Source organism: Cryptomeria japonica, chromosome 2, assembly GCF_030272615.1.
Source record: "Cryptomeria japonica chromosome 2, Sugi_1.0, whole genome shotgun sequence".
Classification (NCBI taxonomy): domain Eukaryota; kingdom Viridiplantae; phylum Streptophyta; class Pinopsida; order Cupressales; family Cupressaceae; genus Cryptomeria; species Cryptomeria japonica.
Genome location: NC_081406.1, coordinates 445,478,206 through 445,493,788, shown reverse-complemented (window position 1 = coordinate 445,493,788; position 15,583 = coordinate 445,478,206). Strand labels below are relative to the sequence as shown.

The 15,583-nt window shown below is 36.5% G+C and overlaps 1 protein-coding gene across 1 annotated transcript; it reads left to right on the top strand.

Moving 5' to 3' along the window:
- Positions 1-777: 777 nt before the first annotated feature.
- Positions 778-2,981, top strand: LOC131031578 (uncharacterized). Its single transcript, XM_057962725.2, has 4 exons — positions 778-1,254; positions 1,463-1,924; positions 2,050-2,332; positions 2,413-2,981. Exons 1-4 carry the CDS (start codon positions 793-795, stop codon positions 2,553-2,555), a joined length of 1,350 nt encoding a protein of 449 aa, XP_057818708.1. The 5' UTR covers positions 778-792; the 3' UTR covers positions 2,556-2,981.
- Positions 2,982-15,583: the final 12,602 nt, after the last annotated feature.

The following is a 15,583-nucleotide window of genomic DNA, read 5'->3' as shown; positions in this document are numbered from 1 at the left end:
TGAGAGGAAAATAGAAATGGAATAGATCCTGAGGTGGGGCATTTACCTCTACATAGCCTTTGATTTTCCATTTAGTACGAGTCCATTTATGATTAATTTCAATATTAGATATATTCCGTAAGAATTTTTCAACTAGAATGCAATCCATCATGACGTATCCTATTTTTTGATCCATTACATTTCAATTGTTACTTATAATTCTATTTAATATTTGCACATTTTTAATAGATAATTTTATATGTGATAAAATGAGATTAAACATGCAATCACCTACATTGAAGAAAAGTACACTTTGTCCTCCTATCACCTTATCCCTAGACTCGTGTGGGGTAAATAATTGTCGACTTTTATGTGGTAAATAAATGCCCAATTTTTTAAAGGAAAATATGTAATTAATCGTTGAACATGTATATGAGAATGCATTGGCATAATGAGACACCTAGGGTCTCTCCATCACGGGAGTGAAAAACGTAAGCAAAATGCTGTTAGCTTGTATCATTTTTGAATTCATGGCGGTGTACATGAGCGTTGATTTTGGAACTACATAAATTGATCTGTAATCTCATTGAAGAAAAGGTGTGAAGGGGAATCGATCGCAAGAGGCTCACGGGAGCCACAGTTGGGTGGTGACAATTTGCTTTTCAGTTGGAAAGTGAGGCGCTAATAATACTTCACACCGTCGTTTAAAACATGCTCGTGAGTTTTCTACCTAACATGTTGACCCCTTTCTTCTGAGTGGTTGAGAAACCATGTTTAAGTAGAGAATCCCCAAGTTTCTCATTTGTGATCATCATGGATCAAGTTGAGAGATTCACAGAACCATTTGTCGGTTCAAGCAAAGATGAAGATGAAACCTCTGATCAACACCTTGCTACAGCGTTACAAAGTGTTGATTTCAAGAGAAGTGTTTCAAATATTAACGACGAGCTCTGGCAATTTCGTGTGGGCCTCATGTGGTTGGGCTTGCAGCAACTCAGTGCAACCCACCTCGTATTTTCATGGATTCTCTTCCTCGCGTTTTCTATCCTGATTCCTCTCTGCAGCATTTGGATGGTAGTGTGTCATGACTGTAAGAAATCTGAGAAACACCCTTTCAAAGCATTAGTGCAAATATCAGAGTCAGGGCTCTCTGTAATTGGATTTCTGTGTCTTTCTGGATTTCTGCGCACTTATGGCCTGAGAAAGATGCTATTTCTTGATCAAATTGGCAAAGAATCTGCACAAGTCCAACATGGCTATCAAGACCAACTTCAAGTAAAATCATTTTGCTTTTGGATACTTTTTTGCAACTAATGCCCCAAATCATCAACCTCCTCTGTACTTTAAATTTGTTTGGATGCTTCAAACAATAAACAAAATTTTGTGTTTAAGCTTTACCTAATTTCTAACCTGTTCAAACTTCAAACCAGTTGTGATATTAAGTTGTGTGATGTGAAATGAAAATTATGATATTGAATTGCAGGATTCTTTCCGGTTGTTGCTGAAAGTGCTACTGCCCTGTTTCATGGTGGAACTTATTCACAAAATCATGTGGTTCACACGAGCCTCTGTACAGATTCCTCTCATCTCAAATGAGCTGGCAAAGAAGGTGATAATGTGTTTTCTGATGATGGTATCTTGGCTTTACAGAGCTGCAGTGTTCTTGCTCATGTGCGTTCTGTTTAGGCTTATCTGTACCCTCCAGATACTGCGATTCAAAGGCTTTTACAAGCTGCTCGAATCCAGTTACGCTCAAACTACTCACTGTTCCCTAATACTGAAGGAACACATGCGGATACGCGACCAGCTCATAATTATGAGCCACAGGTTCAGAATTTTCCTCCTCTCCTCATTGATTACCATCACTCTCAGCCAAATTGTTTCTTTATTTATCATCACCGCTCGCCCTGGAGCTGTGACCTTCCCCGAGATTGGAGATTTAGCGGTATGATTATTGCACCACAAAAATTCAAATAAATTTCTTTAACTAGTACATTTCTACAGTCCATATTAGGAAGGAAGACAGCAAATTATGAACATACCCAATAAATGGAGATTTTTCAAGTGCAGGTGTGCTCTGCTACTCAGCTTATTGGGTTTGTGCTGTGCTTGCATGGAGCAGCCAAAATTACTCATACTGCCCATCGAATAGTTTCTTTTGTTAGTCGGTGGCATGCTGTGAGTTGTTGCATGGAATCGTCAAGCAATAACAGCATTGAAGGGTCGCCAATTCTACACGTAGAATCGCATGAAGATCTGGAGGCCGCCTGTAACAGCGTCAGCGTTGCAGGGGAAGTGCCCAGAACAGCCATCAAATATAATCCTCGGACCTATTTCAAGCGCCAGGCCTTGGGTAAGACACCACCTTTTTTTCTTTCTTCCGCCCACAAACCACCCTTACTAAGCTTATCACATGCTTCTTCTTCTCTGCAGTATCATATTTCCAGCACTGCAAAGGCAGCATAACGATTTATGGGTTTGCAGTGGATCGCGGCTCTATCTATGGAATTTTTGTGTTGGAGCTTTCCTTGCTCTTGTGGACTCTCGGTAAAACAATTGGGGTCGGTCCTCAGTGACCACTCACTAGTATCCACTTGATTTTCTTCATCTATTTTCTCACTACTCAATTTAGCTGGAATTCTTGATGAGATGACAAGGATGAAATACTCTTTTCTCCCATTTTTATGCATACAAGTGTGAAATGTTTTTATTAAATTCTATGGGAAACCGGATGATCCTTGGCCCCTGCCACTGGAATATGTTGGCTGATGGATTAGGTTTGGTGCTCTGGTCTAGGGGGGCATACCCTACAATTTTTATGGCCTATAAAATAGTAGGGAGTTTGCCTAGCCCGGGAGTAAAATTAATAGGTGGGTGGGAGATTGGTTAGGAAAGATAGTTGGTGGTGAGTTTTTATTTATTCTCTCGTTTGTAGTTGAAGTTTTAATATTGTAATAGAAGTAATAAATTAATAAGATAAGTATGTAAGATTTTAATTTATTGTAACTATTTTATCTTTTTAATCTTTTATTGCCGTCTTTTTCATGTTAAGAATAAGAATGGTTGTTTGAATTAGTTGATTATTTGTCAATTAGTAAACTTCTATGAAAATGAAATCATCATAAGATTATTGAAGTATGTAATTTAATAATAAAAATAGTCAATGTAATTTGAATAATAGTTTAACTTAGTTATATACATTGTAATTTAAAATTATATGTATTGTAGTTGATTTGGATTTTGAAAAATGAGGTTGTATTAGAAATAATAAGATATATTGTAATATTATTTAATTCTATTTCACTTATAAGTAATATAGTATTAAATTACATAACTAAAATAATCTTTGTGTGTGTAGATTTGTCCCATTTTTCTACAAACTAAGATAAGTTCTACTTGAAATAAGTAAGCCTTCCTTCCCAATTTATTGTATTTTAGATAAAGTAATTGAGTTTAGAATTTTATTGAAATATGTAAAAAATTGATGGTAAGAGTGTTTTGGGAAATTAGTATTTCCCCCCCAAAAATCCATATTTTGGTTAACTTAAGAATAAGCATTTAAAAAAAGATAAAATGAAATTATTTTATCTTATAAAGTGGCATTTAAGATACGCAAAAGATTTCATATGTCATATAAGATGTTGATTTGCAATTCAAATGTTTGAGAAGACGAGTTTGAGAATTTAATCTTGGAGGGAATCACAAATTATGTGTGTTGCACTTGTTTGCATGCCTTGATTCTTAATCTATGCTCCTGTGTGAAGGAACTTACAATTAAGAGAGAAGTTTTTATGTCATCTTGAAGCTTGTACATCCTAGGTGCTACATTTTAAGAGTCTTCCATGCCACTTTTGACTCCTCTTAAAGAATGATATCACTCAAGACTTATTAATGGAGTCCCACTTCTAAAATCCATTTCGATATTTGATTTAGACACCACATTGATGGAGTTGTATTCCTAATTTCCAAAGTTTATGACTAATTTCCAAAGACTAGCACCTATCTTATAATATTCTTATTGAGTAGTGGATTGCTTATGCCAATTTTCAAATTTGAATTGTTGTAAGAAGATGCAATATGGTATATATAAATTTTACAAGGAGAAATACTACCTGTAACTAGGAATTTGGGGGAAAATATCAAAGCAATATAGCTAGACAACCACAAACCTGAATTTCAATGAAATCGATCCTAATACACTCAATAGAGCTATGAAGATAAGGCAATTAAAATAAACACAAACCATCACAAACATAGATGTCTCCTCCATGATTCTCCATTGTTCTTCTTTCACCTTCAAATGGGACTTTGTGGATCTCACCTACAAAACAAGTGCAAGTGAAAAGCAAGTCTGCAAAGATAGAGTGAAATCGACAAAATAAGGGTACTAGAAGCGTGGTTAGCCTTGAATGATAAAAGAGTGCTCAATTTATAGGCAAATTGATGAGGATTCAAAAAGGGAAACAAATCAAAATTTGGCACAATTGTGGCAAGATTATGACAAGTTGGATGACAAGATTTCATGACAAGTTTCTATTTGAAAATATGACAAATTGAAAGAAATATGTGCAAATCAATTATGACATGATTAGGAGGAAAAAGAGCCATTTAATTTATGACAAATTGAGAGAAAAAATAGCTCTTTGATTGAATGACATACTGGAGAGAAATAGCCTCATGATTTATGACACAATTGAGCACAAAAAGGGGAACTAATTAGGGGAAAATTAATGAGAATTTGAATTTGAAAAATAACAAAACTAGGTGGGAAAGGGAAATTAGGAATTAGATGGCACACAATTAATAAATCTCATTTATTAACTAGGTCACAACAAAATTAGCCAATTAAATGATTTATTTAATTGTGACATAGAAGACTTAGGGAAAATGAATAAATTCACTTAACCCAAAGGAAATAAATGTTAGTAGGATTAAATAATTAAATCACAAAACCCTAGGAGATGAATTAGAAATGAATTAGGCCAAGACGAGATTGAAACAATGAAAATATGATGTCGATCATGATCAAGAAATCCAATGATGAAAATCCGATAATTGATATGAAACCGATATTGATTGACAAAGATCAATGATAAATTGATCAAAATTGACAAAAAGAATCAAATTGATAGACGACAATTGATGAGGACCAATAACTAATCAATCCAAAATTGACCAGAATTGATGATTGATTGAGATCGATCAAAGACTGATAAAAGGTCGATTTGATGAAGGTCGAAGGACAAAGACCGATAATGAATCAGTCAAAATTGACAAGGAGACTGATAATTAATGATTGAAAAGAGATCCAAAATGATTGAATTTGATTAATGATTGATGAAAGATGATTGATAATTGATTGAAAATAATTGTGAGCTAGGAAAAAACCCTAATTCGACACAATTTAGGATTGACAATGCCCAATTGATATGACATATTGATCTTGACCAATGATTGCAAATTTGAAGATGACATCGACAAGACCTAATTCAAAAGTGAGAGAATTAGAATCAAAGAGGAATGAAATGCATAGGAAGGACACAATGTTGACAAACAATAAAGATTGAATGCATGACATAGAAGAAATGTTAATAAGTGCAAAACCCTAAAATAAGGTCATGTAGACATGCTAAAATATGGTGCAGCAAGGGTTGACCATTTTTAGATGCCTACATTTTGCCCCTCTTTGAGACAATGTGATTTTGAGTGTTGTTTCAAAGAATAATCAAGAAATATGCCCAAGACAATGATAGGGTATATGCATGCCCCCTAAAGAAATTGGCCAGAAAAATCTAGAAAAGAGGCCAGTTAATTGAAAACGATGACAAGAATCCACTAGTTCGAACAGATTGAAAATTGGAGACCAAATGCACAAGATACAAGCGTTACAAGGTGCAAAAGACAAAAACCAATACAATGAGGGAAAGGTGCACATCCATCTACACACTTGAAAAGGCTATAAAAGGAGGTGGGAAGGCTAAAAAGGACTCATTTTCACTCTCAAACTAGACAAATTTTGTGCTTTGGACTAAGGAGATTGTGGAAGGATGGCAAAAATTCTAATGGTGAATCACCTTTGGGAATGTGTACACAACTTCAGACTACTAAACAATGTAGGACCACAAGTAAGAGCCTCAAAAACCCATATTTTTATTTCAGTGAATTGCATGTACTTATAGGACATTGTAGAGGATGTTCTAGGGGGAAAAGGGCAGAATTGTGCCTATGTAGGTGTGTTCTACGCTTGTGTAGAGATGTTATGTGCTTGTGTTGATGACACGGGTGCGAAACACTCAAAAACAGGCACAATAATGCTCAAGGTTATGTTTTGGACAAGTTGCGTGAACGTAAATCTTGTCAATGAAGCCGATAGGGGTCCTAGAGCAGAGGGGACCTAAGTAGGATATGATAGGATACAAATGCACTTAATTTGACACGCAAAATGATTAAATGTAGACAAGAGGAGGAAAACCCTAAAACCGATGCCCCAATGTTGATGCAGATTCGCTAGTGTCCATTGATTACTCAAGAGAATAGACTGGATTGCTTTGAGCTACACCACAAACTTAGGATGAGGGATAGAGACATGCTAGGAGAACTTGGATTAGAATTCATCACTTATATGCTCGAGATTAGGGCAAGCATAGGACTTCTCATTGCATTAGCAGAGTGGTGGCATTCAAAGATGTCATCTTTCCATCTCCCTATCGACAAGGCTACAATTATTGTAGAGGATGTATGATAGATCCTCTGCATTCCTATTCATGGGGAGAGAGTGATTTAAGATTCACTGACAAGGATGGATGAATTGCGTAGAATATTCAAGTGCGAGCCTAATGACATAGAGGTCACAGAGCTAGAGATCTGGTGGGAGGTCAAGGTAACAAAGTTTGACAGACGGTATGTGGTTATTATTGTGGTGATAGCATGTCTACTAGAAATTGATAGACAAGGGAACAATTTCCCGATTAGATGGGGAAGAGTGCTCGAGCCTATGTGCATAGGGGGGACAATGTATGCTTGGGGACCATGCATGCTTGGCATGTTGTACTTTCAGCTACATCAGATAGCTTATTAGGGTGTACAGACTCTTAGTTGTGGGGTGACATTGCTCCAAGTATGGGTGTTTGAGCACATAGCAGTGTTCAAACTGATTGTAGATAGACAAGTGATACCAAGTTGTCCATTTGTATACTGCTAAAGAGGTGTATTGAGTCAAGATCTATTCGGATACACGTTATATCGACATCATGAGATGGATACACTGAGGGAGTTCATATAAAGACTTTATAGAGACTGCCCTAGATGGTCGGAGGATGAGGAGCATCTACTCTATTGCAGACAGGAGAGATACTTAGTGTTGGCAATTGACACTCAATTCGTTGTTTTCACTATGTTATTGATGGCAACATGATATTGTGTTTTGACTTCATGTTTTTGGTTCAGTTGTATACTAATAGGCACTTCACAGACACTACACTGGCAACAACATGATAGGAGGATTATTTTGGTTACCGACAATAGAGGTCGACATGGTTTAGTAAAAGGTTATCGGTATTGGAGGCCGACATCTCTTGAATCCGGCATCGGCAATTATTCTTAATATTTATGCATTTATGTTATTTGGCCAACATGTAATTTGATATTATATATATCTTTATAAGCCGACATAAGGTGTGATGATTTGTATAGGGTATATAGGTCCATTTGATAGATCATTTTGATATAGACATGAAATAGGAGATTATGGATATGCGAATGTAATATGATGCGAAATATATTAGAGAGATTATGTATGTGAGGAAATTCATGTAAGGGTTATTCCGATAAAGGGTTTAGGGTTTTAGACTGGAATAAATAGAGATTAAACCATAACTATATTCTGGCATAAAAGATGCTATCTTAGCAGTTCAACACTTCTTCAGATTATAGTCTGGATTTCTATGTAGTCAGTGAGACTCCTTTTGTGATTGATCAGTGTGCTCTAGGCTGTAAGCCTTCCTTCAAGTGCAGGCCCCTCATATTTTGTAATATCTCTTCATATGGCCAGTGGATCGATATTGTGGGTCACAAATCCCACCATGGTTTTTCCTCTTTGAGATTTTCCACATATAATTTTGTGTGTTATGGTTCTCATTTATGTGATTGGCTTATTGGTTGCTTTACTTCTTTCAATTATGTATGTACTAGTATACTGGTCAGTGTATGCATGTTTTAATAAGGCTATAATTGATCATTTTGGTATAGCACTGATTTAACCCCCCCTCTCAGTATTATTGGATTCTAACATTTAGTATCAGAGCCTTGTACCTCAGAGGAAGTTTAACAGCTTGAGGAAGATCTTGAATCCAAAATCCATGGATATGGCTTTAGAAAAGCAACTTGAGATGGCACTTTAGGATTATGATGTTGAAAGGTTGAAGAACTTAAAGCTACAAGATGAATTGAATTTTGCTAAGGAATTCATTCTTGTCCTACAAATGAGGCTATCATCTGTTGAGGCTAGGAGAAAACAACTTTTGCAAAATCAGGATGATGAAGAGAAAGATGCACTTAAGGAACAATGTCATAAATTGAGTCAGGAGAACATGGTTATGAAAAATGAAATGCAAGTTATAACTATGAATATGTCTAAGGAGATTGAGGACTGGAATAAAAAGGAATAAAATCTTGTTGTATCCCTGAAGAATGAATTTGAAGAATGTGGTAGGTTGGTTCATGAGAATGATATGTTGAGAACTGATTTTAGTACAATCCCATAGTAATGAACAAGATCTTGAGAGACAAATGATAATTCTAAGAGAAGATCTAACTACTGCAAGTGAGTATAAAGAAAAATTCAAGATTACCTCAACACAGCTAGATGAGTTATTGAAGAGACAAAGGCAGATTGGAGATTCTAGTGGACTTGGATTTAAGCAAGGACAGAGTTTCGGTACTGCTAATGAAGATCAAAACCATAAGGCATCGGTAAGGAAATTTAATGCTTATAAATTCAACGGTAGATGTTTTGTTTGCAATAGATTTGGTCACATGGCTAGACAATGTAGAAACAAAGCAAATTAGAACCTTGATTCTGCTCTCGGTAAATGTTCTAAATGCAATAAGTATGGTCATAAGACAGAAAATTGTAGAATGAATGTTAAATGCTATGCATGTGGAAAGTTTGGACATATGGCTAATCAGTGCAGGTCAAGCAATTTCATCAGTTTTAGTAAAGCAATTCAGAGGAACAATGTTACATGTTATGCATGTAATGAGGTTGGACATATTGCTAAATTTTGTAGAAGCAAAAATCTACCGATTGGTAATGGAGGATAAAATGAGAAAGGGAAAGAGAAGGTTAGTGAAATCTGGAAAGATCATACTTAGAGATAGGTTAGGAAGACTGAAGAACAATCATTAGATGGAAATGTCTCAGTTACTTATCTGACAAAAGAGGTTGATCCTGCACTGGTAGGTAGCTCATCCGGTAACTAAGGCAGATGCCTTAGGGGTAGGAAAAATTCATGAAGATGTTGCATATGCCCCGAGAAGAGATTCTAGAAGATGTTCTAGATATTGGAGATGCTTATCCAATATGGATATATTCTGTTCGAGATCTGGTATCTTTCACCGACAATCATTTATGTCAATGGAAGATTAGGGTCAGAGGTTAAAAGGTCGAATTGACTTCATTATTGATCACTTTGCATTCAGAATGACTTCAGAGCAATTTCAGAGCGACTAAGAGCGATCAAGGCATTTCAGAGCAATCAGATTTATTCTTGAGAGATTTCAACGGCGTCTAGAAGAATTTGTTGGAAGTTATCACCGAGAGTGATCAAAAGGTATTTATCTTTAAACATGGAAGTAGGATCATCATCGATTCCTATTTTTGTTGCAAACCCAACTGTAGTAGAGGTCAAGGATCACCCTAGGCCAATTTTCAAATGATATCCACACGTGGCTACCCTGGAAGATACGATCGGAGTATTTTCCCATGTTCCGGAGGGAGTTGTCTATGTTGAAGATGTTAGGGCATATAGTCACTCATATTGAGGACTTGGGAACATCAGAAATTAAGGGTGTGTGTGTGAAAAGTGGATCATATCTATAAGTTGTATCTGAATACACAACACTTCAATTAAGTCATTAGATGCATGGTTAGTAAATCAATAATCAATCAATGAAACAGTAAACCATTACAAAGTGACCTATTGCCTTCTAGTAGATGTGAGTTTAGTCTTGCTCTTAGATTTTAAATGCAATACCAGTGACTAGACAACAATCTAAATAAAGGATTTAATCTATATGAGTATAAGATTGAGATAAATGAATGCAAGATTTAAGTTAGATGAATGCAAGATATGCAAGATTAATCTAACATAATTTAAGCAATAATAAGATAAATGATCTAATGAGTATGCAATAACTAATATGTAAATATCTAAATGCACAAATCTCAATGAACCTAGAGCAAAAACAACATGATAACAATATATTCTCTAGGATCCTTGAATAAGAGATGAGAGCCTGAATTTATAGAATTCAGAAAGAAACCAACAGCTAAGATGAAATGATGATGAGCAGTCAATATTTTCCTAGAGGAAGCACAATCCAGGTGAATTGATGTGATTGGTTGCTTTTCTCAGTTTTAAAGGAAATTGAACTAAAATTAAGATAAAATAATTCTCTATTTCATTCAATTTTGATATTTAATTGTTTTATTTGTTTTCTTTGAGATTTTTCTCAATTTTTAATTTGATTTACAAGATTATTTCCATTTGATTTATTTTCTCAAAATTTTAATTCTTTTTTCCAATTAATTCCTTTTTTAATGATTTAATGAAAAATTAATTAATTTAATTAAATATACTAGGATATTCAATAAAATAAATAGGATAATTGTTTAAAAATGATTTACTTGGAATGATTTAATTAATTAAATAATTATTTAATTAATTCAGAGTGATTAATTTGCCATGTGACTGATGATTTAAGAAATTAATTGTGTGCTCAAGATTGATTTAATTGCCTTTGGTTGGGACCTTGGTGATGTTGTCAAGATTAGGGGCCCATGGTTTAGGTGACCACTTTTAGGGTATTACATTTGCCCCTCTTTGAATTGATGTGCGAGCAGCGCATTGATTCAAAGAATAGTTGATGTCTAGGAGATATCAGTTCTGAACTTGATTGATCACAAACTAGATGAAGAGCGAGGTATTCAATTTGTTTTGAAGCGATGAAACTGAACATAGTTGATTAAAGTGATACCGATCCCGAACTTGATTGAAATAGAACCGATGAAGAGCAAAGATATCGCACTTGAACTTGATTGATCAAGAATTGGATCTTACTGATCTAGAACTTGATTGAACTAGACATAGTGAGTGAAGATAAAACCGATCTTAAACTTGATGAATCAAGACACGATGAGCAAAGATAAACTATCTAGCTTGATTTGATGCGATGAAACTGAACACCTGCTTAGATTGAGTGTGTGATCAAAGATACTCTTTAAACCCTTGATTGAGTTTAAACGACTAATCAACCTGATGAAAAGCGATGAAACTGATTAACGTTAAGAGACTGATTTAGGTGAAGACAATATCAGCTTGATTTGATGTGATGAAACTGATATGCCCCTAGAGATTGATTTGATTTAGATGATTGAGAAATCTCAACTTGATATGAAGCGATGAAGCTGAGATGCCCCTAGCGATTGAGGTCTTATTTGATGTTCTATAAAGATTAGCTGCTCGATTTGAAGATTTTGAAAGAAATTCTTGACTTTGAGGATGATAATCACTGATGATGATGATGTCATGAGTATGCCCCCTCGAGAGAGAAATCGAAAGATAGCGAGGGTTGCGTAGTGATTATAAGCAATTTGTTGAGTGATGATAAGTTATTTGAGCACAAAGATTAATGTGGAAGTGTCAAAATTAGAGTTAATGTGAGAATTAAATTAATATTTAGCGTTGATTAATGAGAAATTGAGTGCAAATTGAAGAAGAGAATGAGTAGCTGATGAAAGCACTAAGTGGTCTTAGTTGTGCAAAATTGACTAGGAAGATGATCTCAGATTTTGATTTTGATCCCGAAAAATGGGATCAGGACCGTCGATTTAGCTTAGGGTACAAGTTTGACATTCATCGAAGCAAGTTGAAAAATTAGGGTTTTGGCTATATAAGGGGTCCATGTGTCATTTTCAAGTAATTTTCATCTCTCCAAGTTTGAAATTTTAAAATCCCTTTGCGAAGAAAAATGGTCATTCCGATCCAGGAGCATCGTTTTGAGCGCCAGAGACATCACAATCGACTGCGAAACTAAGACCCAGCGGTAAGTGATCCATCTTAAGCCTGTTTGAGTTCTCAAATTTTGAATTTTGATTGATTTTTTTGTATTTTTGAGTCGGTTAAAGTCGTGGCTCATGGTTTATCATGCGGTTTAAGTCCATTTATCGTACGATAAACTGTCTTTCTTTTGGTTTATCGTATGGGCATGTAGGGTTTGTCATATGAAGTGGGCTCACGTCTCATACGAACTTGTGCTTGAGTGCCCATTTTGTCGTGCGATGTCTAATGTTTTTTCATATGGAGTTAGTTTATCGTACTAAGTGTAATCTTGATTCGTGCGAAATTCTTCCTTTCTGTGAAAACATGTATGAAAAATAACAAGCACTTTTTAGGGTCACAATGTCAAATTTTGATTTTGCATTTTTCATACTTGCATTCACAAGCATGTTTAGCATAATTTGGATCACATGCTGATAGTGTTCATGTTTGATTTTGTAGATTCAGTTTTTGGATATCTTGTTTCGCTGTGTTTATCCACCTACGATGGGATTAGTTCACGGTTTGTCAAACATAGACAGGGCTCACATTGAGGAATGTAGATTTGGATACCTTTTATAGATGCTGTATATCCATGTTAATCATGGGATGTTGACCACATTAGTAGAGAGATTCCATTCAAAGAATAATACATTCCATTTTCCTGTAGGAGAGATGACCATCACACCTGAGGATGTCTACCGGATTCTCAGGATTCCATTTGTTGGTGACAAGGTAGATTATGATTCTGCTCAATGACCAGGTGTCGTAGCTTTGAGATGAATATTCCACGATGAGACTATCCTTGAGTGGACCATCACATGGGATGTTTTGATGAATAGGTATAGTGAGCAATTTCTATTGGCATGCATGTTAGCAGGTATCATCAGGTGTTTCGTTATGCCGAACAGGGGTTAGCAGGATTTTCTATGTGGCTGGGCTAGGATGCTTGAGAGACTATTGACTCATCCCGAGAGATTAGGGTGGGGATCATGTTTATTAGCCCATATGTATCATGAGATGCACAAGGTTTCATACTGGGAGGGGAAGAGTATGGTAGCAGGAGTCTTAGTTTTGTAGATTTGGGCCTAGGAGAACATCCCAATATGCGGGCCGATAGTAGATGATACTAGAGAGCCACACCAGCCCATAGTTTATTGTTATTCTGGTTATATTACTCAACCCCATCTGGGTAAGACAAATTATTGGAGGAGATAGTTAGACAACTTGATCATGTTAGTATGGAGACCATACAGGGGTCTGGAGCCATGGGATGATTGGAGAGCACAGAGGAAGGATTTGTTTATGACTCGTCCTCTTATCGATAGATCGGTGTCCATCATTGAGTGGTTTGTAGTTTTCAGGGTTATGAGGCAGTATGGCAGGGCACAGGGTATATCTTAGGAGTTTATAGCCTATGCCTGATATGGAGATTAGGAGAGATGAGGATGGGCCCCGAGGTTATCCTATGTGCTTAGCATGCAGGAGCTAGTTGCTTTACAATGACAACGATGGGATTATTTAGAGGATGTTGCAGATGCAGGGGTATTTCCCCAATATAGGGATTGGTTCCAAAGGCATCTGTTTCCTAGATTCACAGATCCTGCAGAGCATGCACCTCTCATAGAGGAGAGTGAGGATGAGGCACCAGCACATGAAAAGGTATCGGGTGGGGTATAGGGATGAGGATAGGTGTAGGGATGAGGATAGGTGCAGGGGCAGAGAAAAGATGTACCTAGGTGGGCAGGAGGTGATCTTGGGGCTAGTAGCAGTAGGATACCAGTTGGAGGGAGACAACAATAGAGAGAGGAGGGTGGATCTCTAGGGGATGTTGGGGTTGATATTGGTGGTGCTAGGGCAGCAAAGGGTGGAGGTGCTAGGGCAGCAGAGGGAGGAGGTGAGGAAGAGAGAGAAAAACCTAGGTAGGTTAGGCAGAAGAGGGAGGATCAGGGTGGTGACGAGGGAGGTGGGGATGGAGGGAGAGAGCAGGGAGCTCCAAATGCAGTACGGTCTCTATGATCGTAATTGATAGGTTTGTAGGCACAGTTGACAATGGCTTAGACACAGCTGGCAGAGTGAGACTGGCAACTTGTTGAGGCTAGAGCTGAGTGCGATGGACAGCTTGCAAAGGCGAGAGTAGAGAGAGATCGACAGCTAGCTGAGGTCAGAGTTGAGCGTGATCATCAGCTCACTGAGGTCAGAGCAGAGTGAGACACTCTTCAGCGAGAGGTTTTGCATTAGACTAGTCAAGCAACCTATTACGTTGCAACATAAAGTGTAGCGGTTCTAGTAGCATAGCAGGTTGTTCCATATTCTCAATATATGGCTCAATCTGAGGGAGCTAGGGCACCTAGATAGGATGTTGGGTAGTAGGTAGCACCTCCTCTACCCGATGATGAGGGAGAGGCAGAGAGCTAGCTTATTAGGTCTTTTAGTTTTTGTTATATACCCCATTTTTTGTAGCCTATACAATTCTTTCTCCAAGGAGTCATTGTATACGATAGTTGATATCATTTGTACTCTGAGACACTGAGATTATGATTATATACGAGATCTTGATTTGATTTCATCATACTTGTGTCGATTTATTATGAGATGTCTTTCTATATGCTTTATGCTATATGTATGCATATCTTTTCAGTATAGATGTATGCAATGGATGTAATATGGATGTTTATTTTTTATTTTTTTTCATGCAAATAAATGATGATGCAAATGAATAATGAGAATGAGCAACTAGTAGTGCTAATGTTTATTTTTCTTCATGCAATAATATGAATGCAAATGAATATATATAATAAAATATATGGATCTATATGAGATGTTCATGCATGCAACTAACATCTCAAGACACAAGTACTCGATCGAAGAAACAAAGATGAAAAAAGAGACCACTTAGTTGAGAAAATGATGATTGCTTCAAACTCTCATTTAGAAGATAAAGAGATCATTGTTATCATGCTGAAATCACTCAAAATGCATAAAATTTAGAATGAATGCAACCTAAACCTAGTCACTCACTAGATTTAGAATACTTAATTTTCATCATTGAGCATTTACAAACACAACAAGCAAAATATAGTTCCCTTCTTTTCATATGCAATATTAATTATTGTGTCTGCAATGACCCTTTTTTCATTCATATCCTTGGACAGATTACACATGCATCTAGATTGCACATTAAAGAAATTCCCTCAAACAGAAGTGACTCCAACCTCCCTATAGCATACAAATAAGAGAAGTCGAGGTATGTGTGGCAATTTCACCTTGATGTGAAGGGACTTATC